Source organism: Phoenix dactylifera, chromosome 6 (assembly GCF_051530095.1).
Source record: "Phoenix dactylifera cultivar Ajwa chromosome 6, Ajwa_hap1_PhDact_Kaust_v1.1, whole genome shotgun sequence".
NCBI lineage: Eukaryota > Viridiplantae > Streptophyta > Magnoliopsida > Arecales > Arecaceae > Phoenix > Phoenix dactylifera.
In genome coordinates, this window is record NC_143195.1 from 3,518,918 (window position 1) to 3,546,379 (window position 27,462).

Below are 27,462 nucleotides of genomic sequence, written 5' to 3' on the forward strand. Positions count from 1 at the left end.
CCAATCTTGATCCGGGACCCGACCCGACCCGTTACTATATAAAGCTAAATCCTGCCTTCTCGCCTTCGGCCTTCCTCTCTTTTAGTCTTTTTCGATCCCGTATTTCCGTGCGGCCGTGCCCTAGATCTCGATCGCCTTCCAGCCTTTCTCTCCTTTTCGATCCCGTGCGGCCGTGCCCAGCAGCCCAGGTGCCCTGGATCTTGAGCGCTTTCCTCTCTTTTTCGATCCCGTGCGATCGTGCCCAGGTGCCCCGTGCCCTAGATCTTGAGCTGCGGCGGCGGAGAAGAGTAGATCGCTTCCGTGTGGCCGTGCCCGACTTCCGGCTCTCCAGTCCACGGATCTCCCTCTCTGCCTCTCCCCATTCTTCAGCGTCCCAAGGATCTTGCTGTACGCCTGTACCAGGTGCTGGTCGCCTTTGTCTGGGCCTCTTTACTCTCTATATTTTTCATCCTGATATCTTGCAAATCGTTCCCAGAATATTTTGCTAATGCTATTCTTGTTCTATTATGATAATGGATAAGTAGATCTTGAGCTGCGGCGGCGGAGAAGATAAGACAGCTTCTATGCCCGGTGCAGCGGTGCCCTAGATCTCCCGACTTCCGGCTCTCCATTCCGCGGATCTCCCTCTCCCCATTCTTCGTCGTCTCAAGGTATGTCCCTCCTCTGTATTTTTTTTAGCATAGGCCGGGAGGAGGTTCCGGCGAGGGGGGCTTGTCTTGTAACAGGGCAACGAGGCTGGACTTGATGTTGGGACTTGGGACCGAACTTGTGCAGCAGCGCTGAATATGGGATTATCTCAAGGAAACAGTACGAGTATCTTTGAGGGAAGATAATGATTTATTGATTTAATTGAAAGAATCAGGGTGACTGTTACTGCATGGGCTGGCCGAAGATCATTTTGGTTCTCACCTGGTCTTCATTTTTATGTGCACTATATTTTAAGTTTCTTAGTGCTTTAGTAATCATATTTACCTCCATTTTATAACTATTTAAAAGATGCTTTAGTTATATGAAGTCTGTAGTGTCACTTTGTCAGTAATTTTGAACAGTTAACTACATGACATGGCATTTACTTCAGCTTTCAGGAATACTGAAATGTTGTTCATGGCTTAAATTTTGTAGATAAACTGATCATGATTTTTTTATGCGTGCAATAACATGATAGACATTATAAAGCTTAGATTATATGCATCTATAAAGTTGCATTTTATGCTCATACATTTTTATTGATTTCTATGCAAAATAGGTTAATGTCTACGATGGATAGCAATGAAAATATGGCTGAAGTTTCAAGTGTACTTTGTTATGGTAGTTCTCAAGCTATAGAGCATTCTAATACAGATAGCTCTAAAACGAACAAAAGAAAGAGATCGGAGATATGGAATCATTATTGTGAGGTACAAAGCCAAAAAGACAAGGCTAAATGCAATTATTGTCATTTTATTTTTTCAACTGATCCAAAAAATGGGACAAGTCATCTTCACAAGCATACAAATATTTGTAAGGCAAAAAAATTTCATGATAAGAAACAGAAAATATTAATAGGCACTGTGACTTCGAAAGATGGTGTTCCGTTGAACGAATTAGTTCCCTATTCATTTGATCAGGAAAGAAGTCGTGAGGACCTTGCAAGGATGGTAATTCTACAAGAGATGTCATTTACAACAGTTGAACATCCAGCCTTTCAGATGTTTATTAGGAACCTTAGACCAGAATTTCATATTGTTTCAAGGACAACATTGTCTTCTGATTGCTTTAAACTTATGAAAAGGAAAAATGAAGACTTGAAGATTTGTTCAAGACGAACTGTGGAAGAATCAGCTTAACATCAGACATGTGGACATCAAATCAAACATTGGGATATATGTGTCTCACTGCACATTACATCACTAATGATTGGAAATTGAAAAAGCATATTATCAATTTTAAGTTGGTTCCTTCACCACACACAGGCTTAGTCATTAGTGATGCTATAGCTAACTGTATTTTATCTTGGAATATTAAGAAAAAGTTGGGTTCAATCACTCTTGATAATTTGTCAGCAAATACAGTTGTAGCAACAGAACTTCAAAAATAATTTAGAAAAGATTTACTTTTGGATGGTAAATTCTTTCATGTGCGTTGCTGTGCACATATTCTTAATTTGATTGTGAAGGATGGGTTGAAGGTAGTGGAGGGTGCTATTCATAGGATCCGTAAGGTTGTTAAATATATAAAATCATCTCAAGGAAGGTTGGAATTGTTTATGGGAATTGTGAAACAGTTCAAGACGAATGGTAAGAAAAGGATATGCATAGATGTACCTACTCGTTGGAATTCTATATATCTCATGTTAAATGATGCTATAGAATTTAAGGATGTATTTATGCGACTTGTGGCTCGGGATCCTAATTTTGATAATGCGCCAACTGAGGAAGATTGGTCTCAAGGCATTATTATTTGTAACTTCTTAAAGGTTTTTCATCTTATAACTGAAGTTTTTTCACAAACAAAAAATCCAACTGCAAATTTGTATTTCTATGAAATTTGGAGAATCAATATGCTCTTGATTGAAGAATCTAGGAGTTCAAATGCAGTTGTGATGATGATGGCTTTAAAGATGCAAGAAAAAATTGACAAGTATTGGAAGGAATGCTCTCACATTCTTGCTGTAGGGGTTGTTCTTGATCCAAGACATAAGATGAATCTTATTATTTATTGCTTTCAAACAATCCATGGTAATGGTGATCGTGCTTCATTTGAGATCAACAAAGTGCGTGAAGTTCTTCAAACTTTTTATGATAATTATGCAATTTTATATGGCACAAATGTCTCTCTTGTTCAAGTGGATGAGAGGGTGTCTACATCCCAAGGTGGAAGAGATGAGAATCGTTTTATGCATGGCTATAAAGAATTCATCCACGGAGTACAAGTTACCCAACCATCGAAGTCAGAATTAGAGACCTATTTGGAAGAGAAGGTATTTTACGATCTCTAATTTGGATGCTTACATTAAATTATTAGTCAATAATTCTAATAAAAATGACTTGCTATTTAATTTTTTGGAGCAGGTTCATCCATTAGAAGATCAAAATTTTGACATTCTACAGTATTGGAAATTCAATGAATCAAAATATCCAATATTGTCTAGGATGGTACGTGATATCTTGACAATTCCCATTTCTACCGTTGCATCTGAGTCTGCCTTCAGCACTGCTGGCAGGATTTTGGATGATTTTCGTAGCAGTCTATCTCCGAATACGGTTGAGGTATTGATATGCGTACAAGATTGGCTTCGAGATAGCTTGCCTCATCTTGCAGGTTCAATTTCTACAACATTCATAAATTTTATCATGTACCAGCTGTACTAGTGCTTAGAAACTTTGGGATTTTTAATTTCGTATTTTTTTCATTTGTAGATATTCCACTTCCTCATACAAAATACAAGGTTGAAGATTACGAAACTGTTGTTGATATTAATACCGATGATTAGCTTATGCTGGTAAGTAGTAACAATCATCTTCATTATTATGTTGACATTTGAATTCTCTAATTTGCATCATCTCATGTTGCTTCTTTGAGTTATGCAAAATGGTGGTAATCTATCTTAACTGATGTTCTTGATTGTTTCTGCTATGCGGGTGATCCTTTAGCTGTGGTCGAATGGATGAAGAAAATTGTGGTTCATTATACATGTTCTTAGTTATGTAATTCTAAAATTCACTGAATATGATGCTGATGCTATGATGCATCCTTTTTGGATTGTCATATGGGGTTGAATTTTGCTTTGAAAAATTCTGTGAAAAATTGGTTCAACTTTTGAGCTTCATCCTTCTACATGAATATCTTCTGCTTTCTCTTTTTGTACTATGTCAGCTCTTCGTCAGCTCTTTTAAATATTGTTTCTTTTTGAGCACTCTCCTTCTTAGCTATTCTTCATGCAGGTCTAGTTTTTAATGAACCCTAGTTTTTTCATTTTACTGGGATGATTGATGACACATTGACACCACTAACATATTGTCTCAGTCACCAGATTTTCCCCCCCTGTATTTTCAGGTTTTGGATCCCTTGGTCTAATGATATCAGTATTGGTATGCTGGAATCTGGTATTCATATTCTAAAGCAAATCTGGTTTCTTGTCTGTGGAAATTATTTGTCTTTATATTTCTGCATTGAACTTTGGTTTTATTAGAAGTTTAGAATCCATTCATGGTAGGAATAGCATGCCTGGTAGTTTTAGAATATGAATTGGCAAGATAGCATTGCACATGGCATAGTAAGTCAGTAACCCGTCATTACAAGGTTCGCCAAAAAGGAGGTGAAACCAGTACAAATAGCATTGCTTCAATCTTTGCTTGGTCACGAGGGCTTGCACACATGTATCTTCGGCTTTCTTTTGGATTATTGTAGTGGTTCTAACTGCAAGCACTAACTGGAAATATTTCTTTTTATTTGTTTTTCCTAATATGTATTTCAAGAATTTGTTTATTTGTTTTCACAGTTTGTATTTCAAGAATTTGTAAGGTCTTCATGTTTCTTTTGTCTGTTCTAGAGAAACACGATCTGTATATCCATAACCGTGATCTACTTCATTAGCACTGTGGTCGCCTAGGTTTCAGCCCCTACATCATTTAGATGAAAATTCTGAATCCCAAAATTTTTGTTTTTCAACAGAGCAAAGCTAGATGACAATGCTAGACTACTTGATTTTACCGAGAAACTGGAAGCTGCTTGCATTGGAACTGTGGAGTCTGGAAAGATGACTAAAGATCTTGCTCTCCTCAATCATGGACCAAAGTACCATCTGACTCTCATGTCACTATTATTGTTTCTAAAATTGTAGCTTTCGTCTGTTATAAACCATCAAACAACAGATGATTTTATGCGAGCCTTTTCGTCTCTTCCAGGGTGACTCGAGACCAGTGGTTGAACACTGAGGAGTTCATTGATGCAGTGGCAGAGGAGCTGAGAGCAAGACTCCTGGGCAAATGAAACAACAGATGATTTTATGCGAGCCTTTTTGTCTCTTCCAGGGTGACTCGAGACCAGTGGTTGAACACTGAGGAGTTCATTAATGCAGTAGCAGAGGAGTTGAGAGCATGACTCCTGGGCAAATGAAATTTGTAAATTCCACTAAAGAAATTTGTAAATCATTTGTCGCCAAAATCATTTGTAAATGAACACTGAGGAGTTGCTTCTGATGTCTGTTTGAGTGTGCCTTGGATTTTTGTCACTTTTGCATGCTATTTTTTCATTTATCACCAAAATGATTGTTGCTTCTGATGTCATTTTGAGTGTGCCTTCATGCTACCCCCATCTAATGTTTGCTTTTTTCTGCTGCTCCGTATTGGTTGCATGTGTGAATAGGCTCGGCTTGCAGAAAATAATTGTTTAACTTTGCTTGCTCTGGGGTTAAAACTTGTTCATCTCATGGACCCGACCGGGCCCGAACCCGGGCCCGATCGGACCCGGATCCGACCTGACCCGAATGACCCGACGGGATCGACATCGACCCGACCCGATCCGACCCGAATTTCAATCGGGTCGGGTCTGGGACCAAAATTAGGACCCGAACAAAAAACTGGGTCGGGGGGTCACTCAAGATCCGACCCGACCCGACCCATTTGCAGCCCTAACCACATGACATGGCCGCATGAACCCTAGAGCGGTGCCCTAAAGTTCATTCAAGGCCTAGATGAACAATTTTCCAATGAATTCCATAAATTTAAGTCAACTGTTTATAGCCAAAAGGATACAACTACCAATTCCATCATAATCAAATCATTCATATATTTAGATACAAAATTTTAATTGTCCATTGGTATCAGAATATGAACTAGCTAACTAGCTAATGATTGTTATTCAAACTTCACGAATATGAACCATCATAATAATATATAGTTTGAAAATAATATGAATATCATAAAATCATAGTCTGACTATTAGCAATACTCAAAATAAACAAATTTTACATATATGATCAAATATCTATATTAACACCCGCTCAAGCGATACATCATACAATAATCAATTAATTTTTCAACAGTAATTCTAGTAGCTTACCATTAGATTTTTTGCAATCCAATCTAGGTCTAAGACCTCATATCCTTTCAATTTTGGGTCAAATTCCGATCATGTTTTTCACCTGTGATGGGGTAATCGATAGGTTTCACGTTTTTCACCCGTGATAGGGCAATCAATAAGTGTCACATTTTTGCTCATGATAGAACAATCAATAAGTGTCGCATTTTTCACCTGTGATGGAACAATCGATAGTAACGAGATTAGCCCAAAGTCTACACAGATTCATATTTATTTTTAGCTATAGATAACCATGGTCACATTTTCTGCCAGTGATAGGACAATCAATATAACATAGTTAGTCTAGAGTATCACATCCACTAGTCTGATTGTGGAAATATAAGTTTTACTTATATATACATCCATCATACTACCAATCACAAACACACATGATCAAAACATAATTTAATATAGAAATCATCAAAAAAGAATTCTTGCATTTTATTTATCTTGATCATTAGCATATCATACATATATGTGAACAAAATATCTATAATCCTGTAGGCAAGTGTACAAGAATTTTTATTTCTATGCCGACAACCTAGACAAACTAATTACCTGCCGATATTACGATCTACGATCTGAGGTACGTAGAACCCTGCTCAATGTCCTCTTGCCCAGAAGATTGTTTTCCTATAGAACCAAATCAACATCAAAAATTATTTGAGGTATTCGACAACCCAGAATTCTCTACTGGTCCACTAAAGGATCCACCATCATGTAGTAACCTAGAACTATCCATCAGTTCTTCCATCCAAACTTTTCTGACCCAACTGGAGAGAGAAAATGCCAAGATAGAGAGAGAAAAGAAGAAGAAAGAGAGAAATAAGAAGAGAGAGAAACTTGAGAGAGGAGAGAAAGAACAAGAGAAAAGAAGAGAATCGTGAGGCTCTTTCTCTCTTTCTTCTTTCTGAATGAAGGAAGGCCACCTCAAGCGGTCGCCGGTGAGCTACGTCCCTCAGTGGCATCCGGCGGCAGGCCGACAAAGGTGAGCCATGCCTGGTGGTGGTCGGCCAAACACAAAATAGGAGAAACTTGTCTGCAATCAATCTGGTGATTTGCCGACTAGATTCAAGGGAGAGACGGTGGCCTAACAACCAAAAGAAGGAGAAGGGAGGAACCAGCAACAAAGACTTACCTTTGGCGAGCTCTTCCGACCGGATCGACAGCAAAATCCCTGAGTGTATCCCACGGAATATCTAGGGATCTATACATCTAATGGGAGAACTTCCAAGGTAGATGCAAATGGAGGGGGATAGAGACTCTTTTATAGATGAATTTGGTTTCAACATGGAAGGATTTGGTCCCCTTAGACTCCTCCCTCCAGTAGAATTGGAGAAGGAAATCAGGAGTTTCCTCCCAGCCACACGTGCCCAACAAAAATATGGGTCCTTATACTAACATCCACTATCCAAATACAATTTCTGCACACACCACAACAAACACTTCTACTCCAAAAGCAAACCAAGCAATGTGTATAACTATTGGCATAAAGTTGTACTGTCTCACTAATTCCATCCAATGCTCATGCCAATTTTATAACCTATATAACATATTCATGAAAAAAGAAAAACAAAAAGCTTCAAAATTTAATCAGTAAAGCATGCATAATGGCTTCTAGGTGCTTGCTTTTGGAATTGAAGTGCACAAGATGGAAACTGCAATGGACTTTATGTGATCTTTATACAAGGTTTAGTGTCACCCGAGAGGGCATCATTTTTCTTGACTTCGAACTCACAACGGAGCTTTGCTGCTCTTTTAGAAAAGATGGGGAGAGAAGGAACTAGGAATTGAGGAGAGGAGAGGTAAAGGCTACGATTTTTCAAAGAAATATGGGCTTTTAGAGGAGAGATGGAACCCATCTTGAAGAGTAGTCACCATAAATAGGAGCTTCTATTGAGAAAATTGGGTTATGTAAAGCTTCCACTAAGAAAACAATACTATAAACAAATTAATATTGGATTAACATAAAAAAATTTAACTTAATTTTATAGAAAATTCATAGCTACGCTACAACTCAGCATAAAACAGAGTTGCACTTTTCTAATATAACAAGTATGATATTGGTATTCTAGCATCCATCTCCAAGGTTTTGTTTTGGTTCATACGAGAAAAAGAACGGCGATGAGATTGAGATAAACCGATATTTTTAGATCGAGATATCAAAACCTCGAAGGAGATGGTAAATCTAAGACTAAGAACTTTATTTGATTAATATTTATTAATTAAAAAAAATACTTTAGTGAAGTAGAAGATGATTGAAAAATATTAACGGATATGGCTTTATTGTATCTGTGATTTTATCAGATTATATCAGCTGAGAACCAAAATTTTTATAAAGGAGACGTCTAATACCGCACCCCACCCCACCCCACCCCACCCCATCCTTTGTAGCATGGGAGATGGTAGAATACTGCTATCAGAACCGATACCGGTTTGGCGGCAACAGGGGACCTTTGTACCAGAATCTTAAACGGGATAGGATATTCCGAATCACGCCTCATTCTCCCCTCCGCCCAGATAAGAAGCACCAACGGACCTTTACATAAAAGACCTCCGTCTCTTTTTATCTTTCCCTCCTCCCCCCCCACCCAACGCCCCATCCCCCCGGCCCCCCCGACCTCGGCAGTTCCCGAGCCGAAGACGGCGGATGTAGAGAGAGAACGCCATGGCGGAAGGCGAGACCCCTCGCCAAGGAAGCACAGGAGTAGGAGGAGGAGAGCCATTGGATCCCTCGCTGGGGATCGAGTACCACCTTCCGGCCACCGTCCTCGCGACGGTCCTCTCGCGCCTCGATCTCCGCTCCCTCTGCTCCGCCTCCGCCACCTGCCGCTCCCTCCGCGCCTGCGTCTCACATACCCTCTCCTTCCTCCCCTCCTTCCACCTCCTCGTACGCTCTTCCCCCGAATCCTCTTCTTTGCCCTAATTCGGTGCGATCTGTTTTTCTATTTTGTGATTTTCTTTGGGGTTTTGCGTGCAGGATATCGCGCCGACGCTGGATCTGCTGAGGCCTTTGCTGCCTCCGAACCCTCACCTCCGGAGCCTGCGTCTGGACTGCGGCCGCCTCGATGACTCCTCGATTGGGTATCTGGCGAGGCCTTCGCTCCACGAGCTCTGCCTCCATAACTGCGAGAACTTGAGCGGTACGCTCCTCTCCACGGTGGGAGCGAAATGCCGGGATCTCAGGTAATGTGTGGAAGCGATTATGTTTGTTTTCTAAATGAATAAAACGATATATGACCTGACGAACTTTATGATAACCTTCCTTTTGTATTGAGACATTATAGCTAATATGTAGCAAATAAAGGGAACTCGTATAATATTTGTTATCTTCTATCAGGTATCGGCTCTGCATTGTGGAAGCTTGTTCTGGCCCTTTAGATTATTAAGAGTGAACTGCTAGTTTTATGATATTCATGTTGTGCTACAGTTCTAACATTTGAGGGAACTGTTAGCATTTCTAATTTATTGTCTGCAATCGACATTTCTTTTCCAGGAAAGGACTCAGTTTTGGTTACTTTATCCTGATTCAGTCCTTCTGTTTAAGTAGATGAACTGGAAGAAGTATAAAAAGATGGATTTTATATTTATCCTTCCTTTTCTGGGAACTACATTTTTGACTTGTGGGTAATGAATAGCAAATGAAGGGAAATGTAATATTTATCACCTGCTATCAAGATGGCAACTTTTTGAGAGGGGACAAGCTCTGCTTGAGTTAGCTGTGCTGCCCCTTTGAATTGTTTGTATTAATGCTGCTTGATGCAGATGAGTGAAACCAGAATATATGCTATAGCTTCCAATTACTGTTTATAAGGATTTGGGAGGGATTGCTGGGTTGAAGATTATTTATCTTAACTTTCTGTTCAAGGGAACTTAAATTATGATAAGAGTAGGAAGTTCCTGAAGAGATCATGCCTATACTTCTAGTTTTCTTTCTTATAGGAGAAGAAGTTCAGGTCATTTTGAACAGATGCTAGACAGCACTGTCATGGAGTGGCTGAGCTTGTGGAAGTGGACAATTCGTAAGATGTGCTATAGTCTTCTGAGAACAAGCATAAGGACTGTGTTAATTAGATTTTAGAAAAATATTTGTTTTTTAAAGTTCAACCAGTACTCAAAATTGTCCGCATTTGTTATTGGATCTCGTCAAGGAACTTAGCCCCACATGTATGGATATTTTTCATGTAAAGCTTAGGCTTGTTAAATATGTTCTAAACTTGCCTTGCATAGAAAATGAATATGAAATACTTGCAAATATGAACATAATGATGTTGTCTTTATTTTGCAGGCAACATTTTTTAAGTTTGTTTTAAATGATAGCTTTTCGTTTATTTGATTATCTATCTGTTTATTTATGTTATAACAGAACTCTCTCTTTGAGCTCTCTAGCTGAGCGTAGAGGACTTCCAATCCTTTTTTCTGATCTAGAGGAACTGCTTAATGGATGTTCTCAGTTGGAGGTGAGCTAAATTCTGCTTGCTTAATCTATCATGATAACATTTTATACTTGTTAAAATTTCATTTCAATAGTATAATTCGGTATTGTAATCTATGATCACATTGGGCAAATGTTTAGATTAAATACTAATATTGAATTGTCTATGAGAGGATCTGGAAATAAGCATTACTTTTGATCCGTCATAAGAAATGATAAACATCACTAGCCTTTACTTTGTTTAAAACATTGTATGAACTTGAACCGTTGGTTGATTAGATTCTCCTTGTCTTTTGAAGAAAGGTTACCTCAATACATAGATTGGCAAATGCCTTCTTACTGAAGTGAAGAAAGCAGCATCAGCCATGATGAAGAAACTTAACTCCATATGCGAACATACACAAGTGAAATGACTGCCTTCTTTAGATATTTTAGTCCAATATGATTTGGTTTATTTGGTGCAAGTTAATCCATGCCCTTACGATAATTAAACTTGCATCCACTTATACATTATTCACAAGTGCTGATGTATGTACAGTTGTATGCTGTATAATGTAAACGGATGCAAAGGCTGTGCATTTACTCATAGATGCATGAATATGTTGTGTTAATATGTTTAATTGAAATTTACAGTAGCATCTCAAGTTGAGTGATTCAACGGAAAACACCATTGATATTTCGAAGAGGATGTTTGATAATTCATGATTATCAGTTCAAGATGTGTACCCATGTTTGGTACTTTTGAAATAAAAGAAAAAGACCTTTTTAGCCCTAATATTGGAAGGGAATGCAAGTGGCTCTGTTTAGTTATGACATATAATTTGCAGGGAAAGAATGATTTAAACTCATGCATGGGACTTTACCTTTTAGTTGGGACTATGTTCTATATGTAGCTGTTTGACCATAGAGACAAGCTATAAGTCGTGCTTTAACCCACCATTTAGCTAGATCTGAGCAAAAAAATTGTATGAAAGGGAATGGCTTGTTAAAACAGCACTCAATTTATGTTGTTTGATAAATTGAATGCCATGTTTTTGAGCCAAACATACATATCTATATAACAAAAAGATAATGCAATTGACTGCCATAAAATATTGATGGATTCAAGCCTATTAGGCCATCAAGATCAGCTATAGGTGCACCATCATATCTGTAAGGCATTGCATTGAATCCACTAATTATATCATTGCATGTTAAATCATTTACAAATAGAAAAAAGGACATCCTAATGCACAAGGCTCCCACCATGGTAGGGTGTGTAGAGGGTACGTAGTCTTACCCCCACGCACTGAGAGGTTGTTTTCGTGCTTTAAACCCATGATATCTAGGTCACAATGGGGCAACCATGGTATACCGTACCAGCCTTCAATCTTAATTTACAAATACCCCTTCTTTTTTTTTTCCTTTCGGTGCACTTCTTGCGCTTCTTTCTTTGAAACTATTGATGAGGCCATTTCATGTGTACTATTGGGATTCAAGTCTTTCGACATCCAAACCTTTGTAGTCGCCGTGTTAACCTAGTATTATTGCTTTTTGACGAGGCCACAAGTTTGGCATATGAGAATTGTATGTTTGTAGGCTTCAAAAACATCTAATCATAGTTTCGGAATATGTGTCATTAATGGACCTATGGGTGCCCTGAACACCTTAATGGAAGATAATTAAGCTCATTTTTCTCCAGATGATAGTATGGACAATGTTGGTAAGTTGAATGACCATGCTCCCGGATATGAAGGCCGCTTAGGTTAGGTTGTTGACCTTCATTAGAATATGAAAATTGACCACTTTATACTAAGGTTCGTCGAACCAGTACTGAGACCCGTACCAGTTCGAACCGAATTGACAGCAGGGCTGTGGCAATCACAACAGGGCCTCGCAATCGGTGCGAACCGGTCCAAATTCGAGTTGAACCGAATAGAACCGTCCGGTTCCGGCCGGTTTCGGTTGGGGGACTGGAACGTTTTCTATTGAAGAACCGACCCGGTCGGAGATCAGGTCGGCTTGGTTTGGGCTGAACCAGCCGGTTCAGCACGGTTCAGCAATCATTGCTTTATACCAACAACAGGCCTTCTATGAACCCCAAGTTTGTTACTGACTTTCAAGGGTAGCATCCAACAATAGGGGGTAGAACTAGGTTTACTCATAAATTTATGGCACCCTTCAAGGATGTCAAATATAAGGTCTTGATAGAGATTAGAAGTTAAGGGTTTCTATATACTATTTGTAGAGGCAATTTGCGTTCGCTTATCAATGCCCTTTTAAGCTTGGTTGTCCATATGAAGAGAATCAACATGGAGGTTTTCCTTCTTCAATAATGATCCTTATCGTCAGTCCGATAGACAATTATTATCGTTAGTGTTCAATGCACAGTATTATCAAAATTCTTCAAGTTTTAACATATTTGGAGTGTAGACTTATCTGGACGCTTGGATAAAACATGAACAACATGATACTCCATGACACTCTAAAAATGGAATGTCTTGCTTGTGTTAGCTAGAAGCTTGACACTTGGTATATAACCTTTTGAAGCAAGGTTCGCCAAATCGGTGTCGGGTGTTGTACCAGTTGGTGACAGATGAATCTACGGTACCATACTTTTAGCTCAAAGATTCATCCAGGTGTGAAGGTGTCTATCACTGGCATCCTGGAGATTGGGGAGCAGGAAGGTACCTTAAGATAGCTCGGAGTCTCGATCACAGGTCGACGTCTCCATAGGGCGGACTGCTCTCCCATAGAGCTGGGCATCAGACGCAGACTGGAGAGTTGGCAGGCGGGCGCTTTGTCTAAGATAAGTAATCACTGGTACGATCAGTCTTGAGCTCGACTCTTATTTATCTATTATCCCACACTTTGGTGCCTCTCGCGGCATTACGGTGCATGGAGCGACTGTTTAGGAGTTTTCTTTGGGGGCGGCATGGGGGCAGCATTGGTATTCATCTGTTGGCGTGGGATACCATCTGTGACCAATAGTGGGGGGCTGGAGGTCCACTCCTTGATCGAGCGGCGGGAGATTCTCACGATCAAGCTGGCAGCTAGGTTTCTTCTGAAACCGGAGGGTCTCTAGGGCTCTCTGATGAGGGCCAAGTATGGGGATCCGGCTGACCCGACTGTCTTTCACTCTAGCCATCGCAATTCATTTGGAGAGAGATCTACGCCCGCGCTTCGATGGTTCTTCCGAAGATCAGATGGGAGATCGGGGACGGACGGGCTATCGTCTTGGAGGACAGCTAGCTCTCTGAGGTGCCACTGCGTGACTGGCCTACCCTGTCGACCCTGGTCAGCTAGAGGGGTGTAGAGTCTGCGATCTATTTGCTCTAGGTGGGCGGATGTGGAACGAGGACCTGGTCCGACAGGCTTTTGGGGAGCGGCTGGCTGTGTGGGTTCTGTGTCTGGCGATTCCTATTAGGGAGGTTGCAGATAGGAGGGTCTGGAGCGTGACTGGGAGGTCAGAGGTGAAGGTCCGAGATTTACTCCGGGTGGTCAAGAGGACTACGACTCGGCAGATTGATGGGGCCAGGATCTGGAGGCTTCGTATCCACTCCCGAGTCGCCTTATTTGTCTGGAAGGAGGCATGGGGGTGCTTGCCCGCCAGAGGCGTGCTAGCTAGGCGAGGGATGAGCATTTTTTCAAAGTACGTGGCCTCCCCGAAGGTGGAGTCTATTTTTCATGTTCTTATCGAATGCTCGCGGGCCGCTCAGATCTAGGGTTGTGCCTCGGGCTCCCCCGACCCTCGGCAGGGGTGGACGTCGATCGAGAATTTTTTTGCACTTCCTAGAGATCTCCTCATGGAGGCCCGACCTTGAGGAGTGGAGGATCAAGGCTGCCTATCTAGCCTATCATTGTTGGCTAGATAGAAATGCTCGGGTCTTCGAGGACTGTAGAGCGCATCCGAGGACAGTGGCGGATGGAGGTCTTCTTTATGAGGCGGAGGTTATTCGCACCACTGTGTCGTCATCTCTTGGGATGGCTAGAAAAATCTGAGGCTCCCATTCTGCTCCTGTAGCATCCAAGACCGTGCTAGTCTTCTGGGTGCTCCCACCCTCTAGCTTTCTGAAGATGAGCTTCAACGACAGTGCTGGCGAGGGAGGGAGCACTGGAGGTGTGGATTTCGTTATCAGAGACCATGATGCCAGACTGATAGTGGCTGGGGGCCGGCGGATCTTCGACATGTCTGTAGTTAGTGCCGAGCTCAGAGCCGCATGAAAGGGCATCACCTGTGCAAGACGTGTTCTGGGTGCGGACTGCATTCTCCTCGAGGGGGACTCGGCCATGGTTATCGAGTGGATCCGGGGTCGGAGACGCAGTGCTGGCTGTAGGGCGCTGCTCCATGACATCCGCAGGCTCTTAGGCGAGTGTGGTCTCTATCGGGCCGCATATGTCTATAGAAAGGTGAATAGCACTGCTAACTAGGTGGCTTTATTCGCGGCTCACCATTTTGGAGGCTTCACCTGAAAAGACCACGTGTCTGTGTCTTATCCTCTGTATTATTTTTTTTCTTTTCTGATTTTGTTGGTTGCACCCACACTCGTCGCGTGTGAGCCGCCGTTGTGCCCCCCCCCCCCCCCCCCAAAAAAAAAAAAGAGTTGTCGTTATTAAAACAAATTGTCATATTATTGTAAACACTGCTCAGACTGTTTACAAACAATTTTTGCAGACTCTGGGATAGGTAACTGATAACTGAGTCAAACCATGTTCTGGTTTTTGCATGGGAACACATTGAGAAACCATTTTGAATACAATTGGACCTAAAACCATGTTGGGTTTGTGATTTGCTGCTCTGGAGATGGACACATTTCTAATGTGTGAGGTTTACTTTAGATGGCTCATTGAGTGTGACAAGATCAAAAGTCTTGGTGGGCTGTGGGAGTGCTACCATTGGGAACACATTTATTTAGGTCATCATGGCAGCTCATGTAGTATTGTCAAAGTTCAGCATTAATAAAGTATAGGTGCAACTTTGTGAGCATCTTTTGCGATGGCATGTGGATGTTGGCATGTTACCATGACCAAATTTGTTCAATTGTCGGGCATAGATCAAACTCATCTGAATGCAGCTCAAACTTATCAAATTACACACATCAGATCTGGGAAATAGGGATGTTATATGACATCTCTATTCTTGCTACAAGACTAGGCTCAGATTTTCAAGCTGCAAAAACCTAAGTGAAAAATGAACTAGTTAATTCAAGTGCTGTGGTAGCTGTATCCATGCTTTGTATGCAAGGTTGAGTTTATACCCACTGAAATAAGACTTGTGAATCTGAAGCATCAACCTCTTTGAAGATTAACTCTAGTCTTCCTAACTGTAGTGGGATAGATTTTGTCACTGTGGAGCACATAACATGATTTTAAGAGGATTTCTGGTGTTTTTTTTAATTGAGATAATTGGTGCAAAATGCAAGGAATATGCTTGGTAAGATGCACGCTGGAGCTAAACTGGTCTAAAGTGTGCTACTGTGGTTTGATGCTACGAACATCTAGATACCCTCAATTCAAGATGATTTTAGATGGTCCATGTGTCTTGAAGCATTTTCTGCATCCCGTTGATACATTAGGATCTACATTTTTTTTTTTTGCTAAACCGAGTGATCTATACAACACGTGTACGGATGCACCCAATAAAGTTGGAAAACAAAATATCACGGAGCTCCCAAGGCAGCTCCCCGTCCCCTGCCCATAGGGTACTACTGGCATGGTTAGCCACATACGTGGCTACCCAATCCGCAGCCCCGTTGGCTTCTCTAAACACATGCTTCGCCTGGACCACCCCTCCGTCCCTCATCATCATCCAGATATCGCGGATCAAGCGGTGGTCGGCAGCACCGACCCTCTGAACCTCCTGGATCCAACTAATGATCGTAGCCGAGTCACCCTCCAAAATGACTGAACTAGCTGAGAGCATACACTGAGCATGTCGAAGACCTGCCCAGGCAGCTCTCAGCTCCGCTTTAGGAACCGTGCAGTCAAATAACTGACAGCCTCCTACGGCCACAACCCTGGAGTTCGAGTCCCTAATGACGAAACCCGCTCCACCCTTTGTGCCACCATCCAGCACCGACTCATCAAAATTGATCTTGATGAAGCTTGGGGGTGGGGGCTTCCAGGTGAAAACACCGTACGAGAAGCTGCTGAGGCAGAATGAAAACCCTAGATATCCCGAGCTATCAAAAGTCCTTCTAAGGAGGAAACACGATTAATCTCTGCTGCCTGCGCTCGGGCGCTCTCCGCCACGAGCCTTGGCGACATGCTCTGCTCGCCAAAGGTTCGAGCATTCCTTGCCAGTCATATCTGGTATACTGTGCAGATCGCTCTAATCGTCTCTTGGCGTGTCAATGGGTTGCCCGACCACCAACGGATGGTCCGTAAGAACTGGTCCCCCTGAGACCAACCCTTCCGTAGCAGCCCTGCTGCACGCAACGCTGCCCTCGCCCATGTGCACTGAAACAGTGCATGGTCCACCGACTCATCAGCTCCGCATGCCCTGCACTCAGGGGGCATCCTCAAACTCCGTCCGCTAAGTACTGCTCTCGTTGGAAGCCGATCCCATACGACCTTCCATAAGAACAGTGCGCCCCTCGGATTGAGGCCTAGGCGCCAGACCCAGGCACACTCCGGACCTGGCTCATGCTCTGGCCGGAGCACTCGGGAGAGCTCTCCCACCCTCCGATCCTACACGACGTGCTCCACACCCGGGTATCCGAACCCGCATACCCCGGAATCGGAAGGGACCGGACCCTCTCGGCTAGGTGTGCCCCAAACATGTGACCCAACCTAGCCTCATCCCAAGCAGCCCTGCTCGGGATGAGGAGGTCGCAGACCCGCCGTACCTCCACTACCTCAATGTCAACCATAGTCGGCCAGAGTCTCAAGGGTAAGACACCCACCCATGGGTCGCCAACCACATCAATACTCTGCCAATCGCCTATCAACCATCTAGTATTCTCCCCGATTGTGGGAAGATATCTTGCAATCTCTCGCCATATGAATGAGCAACGACGCCCACTGTGAATCTCCCCTGCAGTGCACGTCCGACCATATCTTGCAGCCATGATCTGACTCCAGAAACTCTGTGGCTCCAATGTGAATTGAGCTGCATGTCGGGCAATCAGCGCTTCGCGCCGCTCCACAAGAGACCACCCCGAGGCCACCCTCCCTCACTGGTAGGCAGACACTCTCCCATGCCACTAAATGCATCCTGTGACCCCCTCCATACGACCCCCATAGGAAGCTTTGCAGTAGCCGCTCGATCCTCGTCAGCAGTGTTTTCGGAACCACTGTGTTGGCCATGAAGTGGACCGGCATGGAAGCTAGCACTGATCTAATCAACGTCAATCTACCCATCATAGAGAGCGAAGATGCCCTCCAGCCCTCCAGTCTGCTCTGAATCCTCTGTACCAGACCAGAACACTCAGTCACCCATAACCTCCTGCCCGTGATGGGTACTCTCAGATAGCTCCAGGTCCAATTCTGAACCGGCATTCCCAGTATCCCCCGAATCTCTTGTCTGACCCTATGCTCAGTGCTAGGGCTGAAGGAAATTATTGACTTCTGAAGGTTTACCTTCTGCCCCGACATTGCGCAGTACTCCGCTAATACTCTCCTGAGGACTCATGCATCTGCTGCCCGCGCCCTAGCTAGGAGTAGACAATCGTCTGCGAATAGTAAATGTGATATAGACCGAGACCTCGGGGCGGGAACAAACGCCTCCAGCTCCCGGTTAGCACAAGCACCCCGCAAAGCCCGAGATAGGACATCTGAACAGATGATGAACAAATATGGGGATAAAGGACATCCCTGTCTAAGCCCCATAGTAGACCTAAAGAAAGGGGAAGGCGTGCTGTTGATCAAGATGGAAAACCTCGACCCCCAGACACACCCCAACACCCACTCAATCCAGATCTCATGAAAGCCAAAGCACTCCAAAGCGCGTCATAAGAAACTCCACCGAATTCTGTCGTAAGCCCGTTCCATGTCTAGCTTAATAGCCATCATGCTTCGTCGCTTAGAGACCCGTCGAAGATCCCACATTATTTCTTGGGCCAGCATGACGTTATCAGAGATATTCCGACCTCCCACAAAAGCACCTTGCTCTTGGCAGATGAGGCATGGCAGCAGATGCTTCATCCTGCCCACCATTATCATTGCCACAACCTTATAAAGGGTTGTGCACAAGCTGATGGGCCTGAAATGGCTAGGCTCCCTCGCATCCTAACGCTTCGGTATCAGCGTGACAAAGGTAGCTCTCCAATCATCGGGCATCGCTGCCTGACTGAAGAAATACCGCATAGCCTTAACCATCGCAACCCGAATGACGCCCCAATATCTCCTAAAGAAGAAAGGTGGAAAACCGTCCGGCCCCGGAGCCTTGTCCCCTGCCAGGGCCCAGACTGCCTCCTGCACTTCCTCCCCTATCACAGGCCGCACCAAGAGTGCGTTCTCCGACACTCCGAGTTGCGTATCTGCTCTCGGAAGCTGGCCGACATCCCCAGACTCCCTATCCTCCGTCCATCTGGACCAAAAGAAATCCAGCAATACTTGACTAACCTCCGCCTCCCTCTCCACCTGCCGACCAGTCCCATCTCGCAGGGAACGAATCATGCTCCTCTGCCTCCTGATGATCGTCGTCCAATGGAAAAAACTGGTATTCCGATCTCTCTCTCTAACCCACTGGATCCTAGACTTCTGTCTTCAGAAGATCTCATGCTGGCGTAGCAATGAGTGATGATCAGCAAGTAGCCCCCGTAGGCGCATCATATCCGCCTCCGGGAGCTCACCCTTCTGATCTTCTCTGGTTTGAAGGTCGCTAATGGCGACCTCCACCACGTCCATCTTCCTAAAAATATCTCCCACCACCTCACGGTTCCAACGGCGGAGCCGCCTCTTAGTTAGTTCCAACTTTCGTGATACCCTCTGCATGGCATTATCGTGCACCGGCAAGGACCATGCCTCCCGAATAATGTTCCAGGATTGAGGGTAAGACAACCACACCTTCTCAAAACGGAAGGGGCTGTGATGGCCGGAGTCCGAGACTGTTGATAACAACAGTGGACAATGGTCAGAAGCAGTGCAGGATAAATGTCTGACCTGATAGGTAGAAAATCGGATGATCCAATCAGGGGTCGCAGTAGCCCTGTCTATCCGCTCCCAAACCCTAGCCCCGCCAGACTGGTTATTACACCAGGTGAATTGCGGTCCAGAGAAACCTAGATCCACTAAACCGTTCTGCGATAAAAAATCACGGAACTCTCTTCGATCTATTGTATCGGTAAAGGGTCGTCCTCTCTTTTCACTTGCATTCAGAATACAATTGAAGTCACCTATCACCGTGGTCGGAAAACCCTAGGCAACTAGATTAGCAATCTCGTCCGATAGGACTCTCCTATTCCTATAATTGATGCTCGCATACAATCCACATAATACCCATGGAGCAGTATTAGGTTCTGTAACTATCATGGTAACCTGTTGGGGGCAGTTGTGGAAGACATCCACTGTCGCCACCCTCCGCTTCCACAACACCAAGATACCCCCTAAAAGCCCTTGGGAGTCTATAGCATAGGACTCCCAGTCGGCCTCCAGGCGGCGTTGCACTCGACGAAGTCCGTTGCTAGACAACCGCGTCTCACAGAGGAAGCAGATCTCAGGGCTGTGGACCTGCACTAACTTCCTGAATGACGTCCTAAAAGACGGATTGCTCGCCCCTCTACAATTTCATGCTAGAATCCTCATGGGGAAAAGTCTGAAAGGTCGGCCACAGGCTCATCCACCCCCTGGGCCATCGGGTCCAGCGCTACCTCGGGATACATCCCTCCACGCTGACTGTCATCCTCACTCGCTCCAGAGACAGCCCGCATAACTGCCGCTCGGACCCTCTGTACCACCATCGAATGATCCACCGCCGGTCTACTAGTAGTCCCTGCGACCGCAATCCGGTCATCACTGCTCTCCCTATTGTCCCCCTGGGGTACCCCCTCCCGGGTGGTCTGAGCCAGCTGCTCTGCCTCGGGGTGGCTGACCGACACCCGGTCCCTAGCTCCATGGGCCCCTCCGCCCAGGTCACACTCGCCCGGGCTAGACTCCTACGGAGGGCCTACTGTGACTCCAGTGCCCGCCGGGGGGGGGGTTCTAGCCTGGATCTCTCCCCTACCTGGGGCGGAGAACCAAATCAGAACACTATAGATGATCCCCGTGCTGGGTCCTCGATGGTGTCCACTAGCCCAGGCGCACTCAATGCTCTTGGTGACCCGAACACCTCTAGTCCTAATGTCTCTGGGTCCATCACATCGTGCCTACTCTCCGGGTCCGTCCCCCGGCACGTGAGGCCAAACCGGAAGGGACCAAGCCCCGAGAGAGCGAGCCCAGGGTCTGCCGGCTCACCAGCAGGCTCGCTTGGAGCTTGCTGCTCGCGAGGCCCACCAGGCGTGGGCGGCCCGCTGGGAGCGCGCGGCCCAGCAGGCGCGCTCGCGGGTTTAAGGGCAGGCGGCCCAGTATGGGTCGGCCTGCCCGTCACCCGAATGACGCGCGCACGCGCACGTGCCGTGGGCATCACGCGCAGCGCACGTTCGCGCGCCGACCGCCCCCCCCCCCCCCCCAACGGGCCGATCGGCCCCTTATCAGCCCGCGGCCCAGCGTCCCTTGGCCGCTTGCTGGACGGGCCCTTGGCCCCACCCACAAAGCCAGGTGGGCCAGGCTGCACAGCCGAGCTGGCCCGATGCTCCGCCGGCCCAGCCTCAATCGGCCTGCCATCCGAGTCGACCAGGCCGACTCTGAGTTTGAAAGCCGAGTCGACTCGGTCGCTGCCGAGTTGGGGGCCCTGTGCTCCGTCGCCCACCCCCTCCACCGGCATGCGTTTCGGCGGCGAATGGTGGCGAGCGACCTTGGTTGGTTTCGGCCAACCGTCGACGTCCGGAGGAGATGTGACCGGACGGCTAGTCCGGTCTCCCGGAGAGAGCGGCCGAGGCGAGGGTGACTTGGCCTTCGGCTCGGCCGTCTTCCCCAGTCGCGGCGGCGGCGGCGGCGGCCCCCTCGGGAGCCGGGGTCGGTTAGCCACTAACCAAGGACCATAGATCGGCCCTTGATCGACCTCCTCGGTTCCCGACTCCGGCCCTGCTTGAGAAACCCCCAAATCCACCCCCCCTCTCCTCCGTCTGCTTCGGCATCGACTGGCAGCACGCCATCGCCGAGTGGCCTATCCTGCCGCATTCGGTGCAGTAGTCGGCGATGTTCTCAAAGACGAAGGGCTGCCACCGCACCCTCGTCTTCCCCCGAATCAGAACCCCCAGAAGAAGGGGCTCGGTGGCATCGATCACCACCTTCACCCGCGTGAAACCCATGGCTCGCCGTTGCTCGGTCACCCCGTCAACAGCGATCGGCCGCCCCGCTTGGGTTGCTATCTCTAGTATGGTCGCAGCAGACCAATATTTCGGCGGGAGCCGAGGTAGCCGGAGCCATACGACGACCGTTTTCACGGCGTCCTCCCCTGGCGCAAACTTCGGCACCCACGGCTCCATGGCGAGAAGCTACCCTGCCACCACCCATGGGCCTCCATTGAGTGCCCGGTCTTGGTCGGCCGTCGACCCAAACCTCAGGGCTAGGCGGTCGTCGACTAGCGGCACCACCTCCACCTTCCCTGCAAGTTTTCCACGGGTGGCCACATCTTTGGCCACCCACTCGGCCGGCACCCGACGGCTGAGGCTACGGGCCACCACCGAGAGGCCGTCCCACTCCCGGCGAGCGGCCTCGATGGGCGCCTCCGACAGCTCCAAGACCGTCGGGAAGCGGCGACTCACCCGAGCCACCTCCGCGTCCGAGGGCCAGTGAGTCACCCAAGGCCCCAGCCTCGCTGGAGTCCTGGATGTCTCCCTCCGTTCCGCAGGAAGCTTACCTTTGCCTTTGCCCTTACCATTGCCCGCCAACGCTGCCGCGTACGTCGAGCTCCTCGTCGGCTTTGTCCCCGAAGGGCTCGCCTGCTGATCCATCGGCCCGTCGGACCTGCACACAGATAGGTTAGAAGAAAAACAAACAAATCGTACTCGTTCGTAGGGAGCCGGAGCTGCTCGATCTTCCGCCACCACCGCCGGCAAGACCGGCCTCTCAGCCCTCCCCTGTGCCCCCGAGGAGGTCACTGTCTGACGATGACGAACCCCGCGCCCAACCTCCCCTCCTTAGACCATAGTTGAATCCGGTGCCCCCCACGGAGCTGTCCGCCGTAGACGGAGAAGAGCCTCGCCGAGAGCCGCCGACGAGCAGTTAGCCGTTAGGCCTCAGCCCACTTTCTCTCTCCTCAGAGCTTCTTACTCTAAAGAGCGAGTGCTTTCAGCACTACTTCTGCCTCTAGGATCTACATGTTTACTGTGCAAATATTTCACCAATTAGCCTCATGGTCAATCTCATGGACCACTACTTTGTCTTTACGTATGAAGTCGGTTGAACTCCTAAGATATGTATACCTAAAGTTCCTACCTTTGCTATGTAGGTCCCGAAAGTAGATTTACCCACTTCAAAGTAAATGGACAGGTTACAAATTGTCCACTTGGTCAGTATGCAGGATGAACGTTCACTGTCTGCCTTGTACCAAATATTATTGTTATTTGACCTAATTCTCTAAATGGATAGCTATGATAATTATGTGGTCTGGAGGGGCTGGATTGTGTTGTGCTACTGAAATACCAAAGGAACCCTTATGGTGAATGTACTAAATTCTGTTACTTTATGTGGAGTTATTTCAGAACAATCGATGGCTTTAAAGAGAGTTCTATTTTTTTTCAACTTTCCTTTTTCTATATGACTGATTTAATCATAATGATATTATATTCTGCTACATTATGTATTACAAAATAGTTGAAGCATATTCGTATCACTCTAGATGTTTTATAGCCTCTAAAATGCAAAAAAGTTGTGATTTCTGGCCCTATTGAAGGAATATTTGTGTTTCTGAAATTGCAGTTGTAGACTGTTCTAGGTTGACTTATGGAGATACTTGATCATGGTTTTGTAGCCATAATGGAAATAGAATGTGGATGGTGGAACTTTGCTCTTGTTACGATTATATATGGATTTTTATATTCCAAATATCGTCATGTTAAGAAATTTGGAAATCTGTGTATTTAAGGAAGCTAAAGAGCAAATCCTATGTGGCTATTCCAATATTTGAACGACCGTGTTGTTAGCCCTCAACTGAATTTTCAAAACCTTGCTTTTATGAAATTGAGGAGCTAGCTGGTTCTTTTACAGTTATAAATGATATGATTTAGATATCCCATTTAGTTAAGACATTAAGCTTATCATGGTTTTACGTAAACAGAAGTTATGTTTTGTTGAGTATATATAATTGAGAGGGCGAGTCTTGATGCAATGATAAGGTTGCTTGATTGTGATCTGAGTGTCATGCGTTTAAAACATGGAAATAGCCTCTCTGCATGCAAGGTAAGTCTGTATACTTTTGACCCTCCCTAGACCCTGCAGTGGCTGGAGCCTCGTGCACTGAGATGCTTTTTCTGAGAACATATAATTGCACTGGCATTCTTTTGTTATATTTTGATGCATTTCTCTAACCAGTCTGATATGTTGTAAACTTTGCTAGCATCTGAGCCTGGCACTTGATGTCGCAACATTTGATAACCCTAAATTTGGTCATGTCTGGGCAACTGCATCAGAAGGACTATCTACTCTTGAAATTGGTTATATTCCTATGACAATGCTGACTGAACTGCTCAATTCAACTGTGGAGTCACGTCGGCCCCCAAATCATGTAAAACCACCATTCTTTCCGAGCCTTCAGAAGTTGTGCCTCGCGGTAGACTATGTTACAGATTACTTGGTCAGCTCTATTGCAGAGGGCCTCCCTTTGCTGACGCATTTGGATCTTCAAGATGCTCCCATTATAGAGCCTACCATAGCTTCTGATCTCACAAATGCTGGTCTCCAACGGATCAATCCACATTGCAAATTGAAACACATTTCACTGATACGAAGCCAGGAGTTCTTATTCACGTACTTTCGTCGAGTGAATGATCTAGGCATCCTTTTGATGTCAGATACTTGCTCTTCGTTGGAGAGTATCTCCCTTGGTGGTTTTTGCCGTGTCACAGATACTGGTTTCAGGGCAATTCTACACTCATGCTCTAGCCTCCGGAAGCTTATGGTTTCCCATGGAAGCCAACTGACAGATCTGGTGTTTCATGACATCTCAGCTACTTCCCTCTCTCTGACACATGTTAGTTTCAGGTGGTGTAATCTTCTAACCAACCTTGGGATTGGGGGATTATCATATAACAAAGAGCTTAGCGTTCTTGACCTAAGAGATTGTAGAAATGTTGGTGATGATGCAGTAAGAGCATTAAGCTATCTTCCGAAGTTACAGACATTATTATTAGAAGGCACTGATGTCAGTGATTTGGGAGTGTCGTACCTGGGTCATGGGAAGTGTCCTTTGGCCTCATTGTCTCTCAGAGGGTGCAGAAGACTAACAGATGACTGCATCTCATCTATCTTTGGTGGTTCCATCCGGCCTAGCCTGCAAGTTTTAGACCTATCTAGGCTTCCCTATCTATCCGACAATGGCATTTTGTTGCTGGCAAAGAGTAGGACTCCAATTGTTGAACTCCGCATCCGAGAATGCCCACATATAGGGGATACTTCAGTCATGGCTCTAGCATCAATGCAAGTTGAAGGTGGGTCCTACGGGAGTAGCTTGCATTTGCTGGATCTTCATGACTGTGGTGGTATTACGCCACTTGCAATCCGATGGTTTAAGAAGCCCTACTTCCCAAGGTTGAGGTGGCTGGGAGTAACAGGGAGCTTGAACAGAGATATGGTGGATGCTCTGGTAAGAAGCCGACCTTTCTTGCATATTGCATGCCGTGGCGAGGAACTAGGAACAGGATATGGGGATACATCATGTGGCTGGTATAGGCATGAAGAGGATGAGCTTGATGAACTTGAACAGTGGCTCCTGGAAGGTGAGGATGCTAGTGGTGATGAAGACATGATGGGGTGATGTTTGTGTTAAATACTAGCTTTATATTTTACGCATGTTTATCTTTAACCTTGTTGATTATGTAATTTATTGCTTGTAACTGTGACCGTTGCTCTTGATTCACAAACTTGTAGCAGCTAATGGTTCTTCTTGTCCACTATGCGATCAACGGCATGATGGTATTTTTTTCTGAGTAGATGAATCCATGTAGTAGAAGGAAGAGATCAGGTGTGTTCCGAACTTGGCAAAAGTTTCTGTTTCAGTTTATATTCCTTTTTCAGCTTTTTGTTTAGTATCCAGCAGTTTTTCCAAACTTGGTTATGTTTGCCGACAGGAACTGCTGATCTTGCATGAACTCCGATTTGTTCCTTTTTCTTTTTTGTAATTTCTTTCCTCCAATCTTGTGATATTTGAGCGGAGTCTGACACACTTAAGGTGCTTTATTTTAGTTCCTTTGTTTTATTGCATCTCCTTGCATCTGACATCTAGCCCGTGTTTAGAACTTGCAGAAACTGCAATCCATTTTAAATTGGAGCACTTTTCAAGCACTGGATTTCTCACTTAAATGGTGTTTCTGTTTTCCTCTGCCTTTTTTTTTTTTTGAAATTCCCCCTGATGCATATATCTCCAATGATCTGTGGGTATCACATTCTACTTTTGTCCAGCTGGATATGTCCATCATTGCACAGATAACATGTGGTTCTCCCTGATGTTCTTTCTGGAAAAATAAATATTGCTACTATCATTTAACAAGTGTTTCTCCAAAAAAACATAAATAATAAAAAAAAAGAGGGCATATTGGCATTTTGCTTTTTAGAAAAATAGTGTTTGGTACTAGTATATGAAATTTGCTTCTACAAGAAGCCAAAAAATATTTCTAGGAGAAGCTAGAAAACCTAGCTTTTAGTTTTTTTTCAGTGAGAAGAGAGTTTTAGAAAATAGCAATACAAACACAAAAACTCACTTTGGATTAGTGAGCTTTTTTCTTGTCATTGGGATATTTTGTGCCCTTCTATAAAATGTAGTCCTATAATATATGATCAAAAACACAAAATATATGCAAAAGTATTTTGTATTTAAAATTTTAAACTATGTATATTCAATAAGAAGTGCTTTTTTTTTTTTTTTTTTTTTTTGCTTGAAACGGGTTGTTCAGACAACGCGTGTCCGAATACACCCAAGAACATCAAAATACAAAATCTCGCGTAGTGCCAATGGCAACTCCCGCTCTCCTGCCCACAGGGCGTATCCCGAATGGTGTGCTGTATATGCAGCTACCCAGTCAGCCGCCCCGTTGGCCTTCCTGAATACATGCTTGGCCTCAAAGGCCACAACATCCCTCATCATCATCCTAATATCCCGGATCAGAGGATGGTCAATGCTCTCCCGCCGAATCCACCCAATAACAGTGGATGAGTCGCCCTCCAAGATGATCGAGCTAGCCCGTAGTACCCGCCGCGCATGGCAGAGGCCGGCCCAGGCAGCTCGCAACTCCGCCGCTGGCACTGATGTGTCGAATAGCCGGCAGCCGCCCGCTGCCACTACCCGAGAGTGAGGGTCTCGTATGACGAAGCCGGCACCGCCTCGTATACCACTGTCTAGTACTGAGCCATCAAAATTGACCTTGAGGAAACTCGGGGGTGGGGGCTCCCAGGTGAAGAACACCGTCCGAAGAGCTGCCTGAGCAGAGAAAGAACCCCAGGTGTCCCAAGCTATCAAGGTCGTATCTGAAGGGCTGGTAGGTCTGAACTCCATCGCCAATACTCGAGCGGACTCCGCAACAAACCTCGGCGACATCCTACGCTCGCCAAAGGTGCGAGCGTTCCTTGCCAACCAGATCTGGTGGGCGGTGCAAGTCGCTCGGATAGCCTCCTGACATGTCCGGGGACTAGCCAGCCACTGACGTATCATCTGTAGAAACAGTCTCCTCTCCCGCCAAACCTCCTCTGGGATACCCGTCCACTGCCATGTCTGCCGCGCCCAAAAGCATCCA

The 27,462-nt window shown here is 45.4% G+C and overlaps 1 protein-coding gene and 1 pseudogene across 2 annotated transcripts; both read left to right on the plus strand.

Moving 5' to 3' along the window:
- The first annotated feature begins 1,259 nt into the window (after positions 1 to 1,259).
- Positions 1,260 to 3,350, plus strand: LOC149753243 (zinc finger BED domain-containing protein RICESLEEPER 2-like; annotated as a pseudogene). Its single transcript, XR_016395670.1, has 2 exons — positions 1,260 to 2,959; positions 3,051 to 3,350. The product of XR_016395670.1 is annotated as a zinc finger BED domain-containing protein RICESLEEPER 2-like (transcript).
- Positions 3,351 to 8,583: 5,233 nt separating this feature from the next.
- On the plus strand, positions 8,584 to 25,736 carry LOC103696458 (F-box/RNI-like superfamily protein). Its single transcript, XM_088723180.2, has 4 exons — positions 8,584 to 8,950; positions 9,041 to 9,246; positions 10,427 to 10,520; positions 24,075 to 25,736. Exons 1-4 carry the CDS (start codon positions 8,729 to 8,731, stop codon positions 25,488 to 25,490), a joined length of 1,938 nt encoding a protein of 645 aa, XP_088579306.2. The 5' UTR covers positions 8,584 to 8,728; the 3' UTR covers positions 25,491 to 25,736.
- Positions 25,737 to 27,462: the final 1,726 nt, after the last annotated feature.

Excerpts from the sequence above, each read along its gene's own strand:
- LOC103696458 (XM_088723180.2), top strand. The coding sequence starts at position 8,729 with ATGGCGGAAGGCGAGACCCCTCGCCAAGGAAGCACAGGAGTAGGAGGA. Across the intron at positions 8,951-9,040 it reads TCCCCTCCTTCCACCTCCTC|GATATCGCGCCGACGCTGGA; the intron begins GTACGCTCTTCC and ends TTTTGCGTGCAG. Across the intron at positions 10,521-24,074 it reads ATGGATGTTCTCAGTTGGAG|CATCTGAGCCTGGCACTTGA; the intron begins GTGAGCTAAATT and ends AAACTTTGCTAG.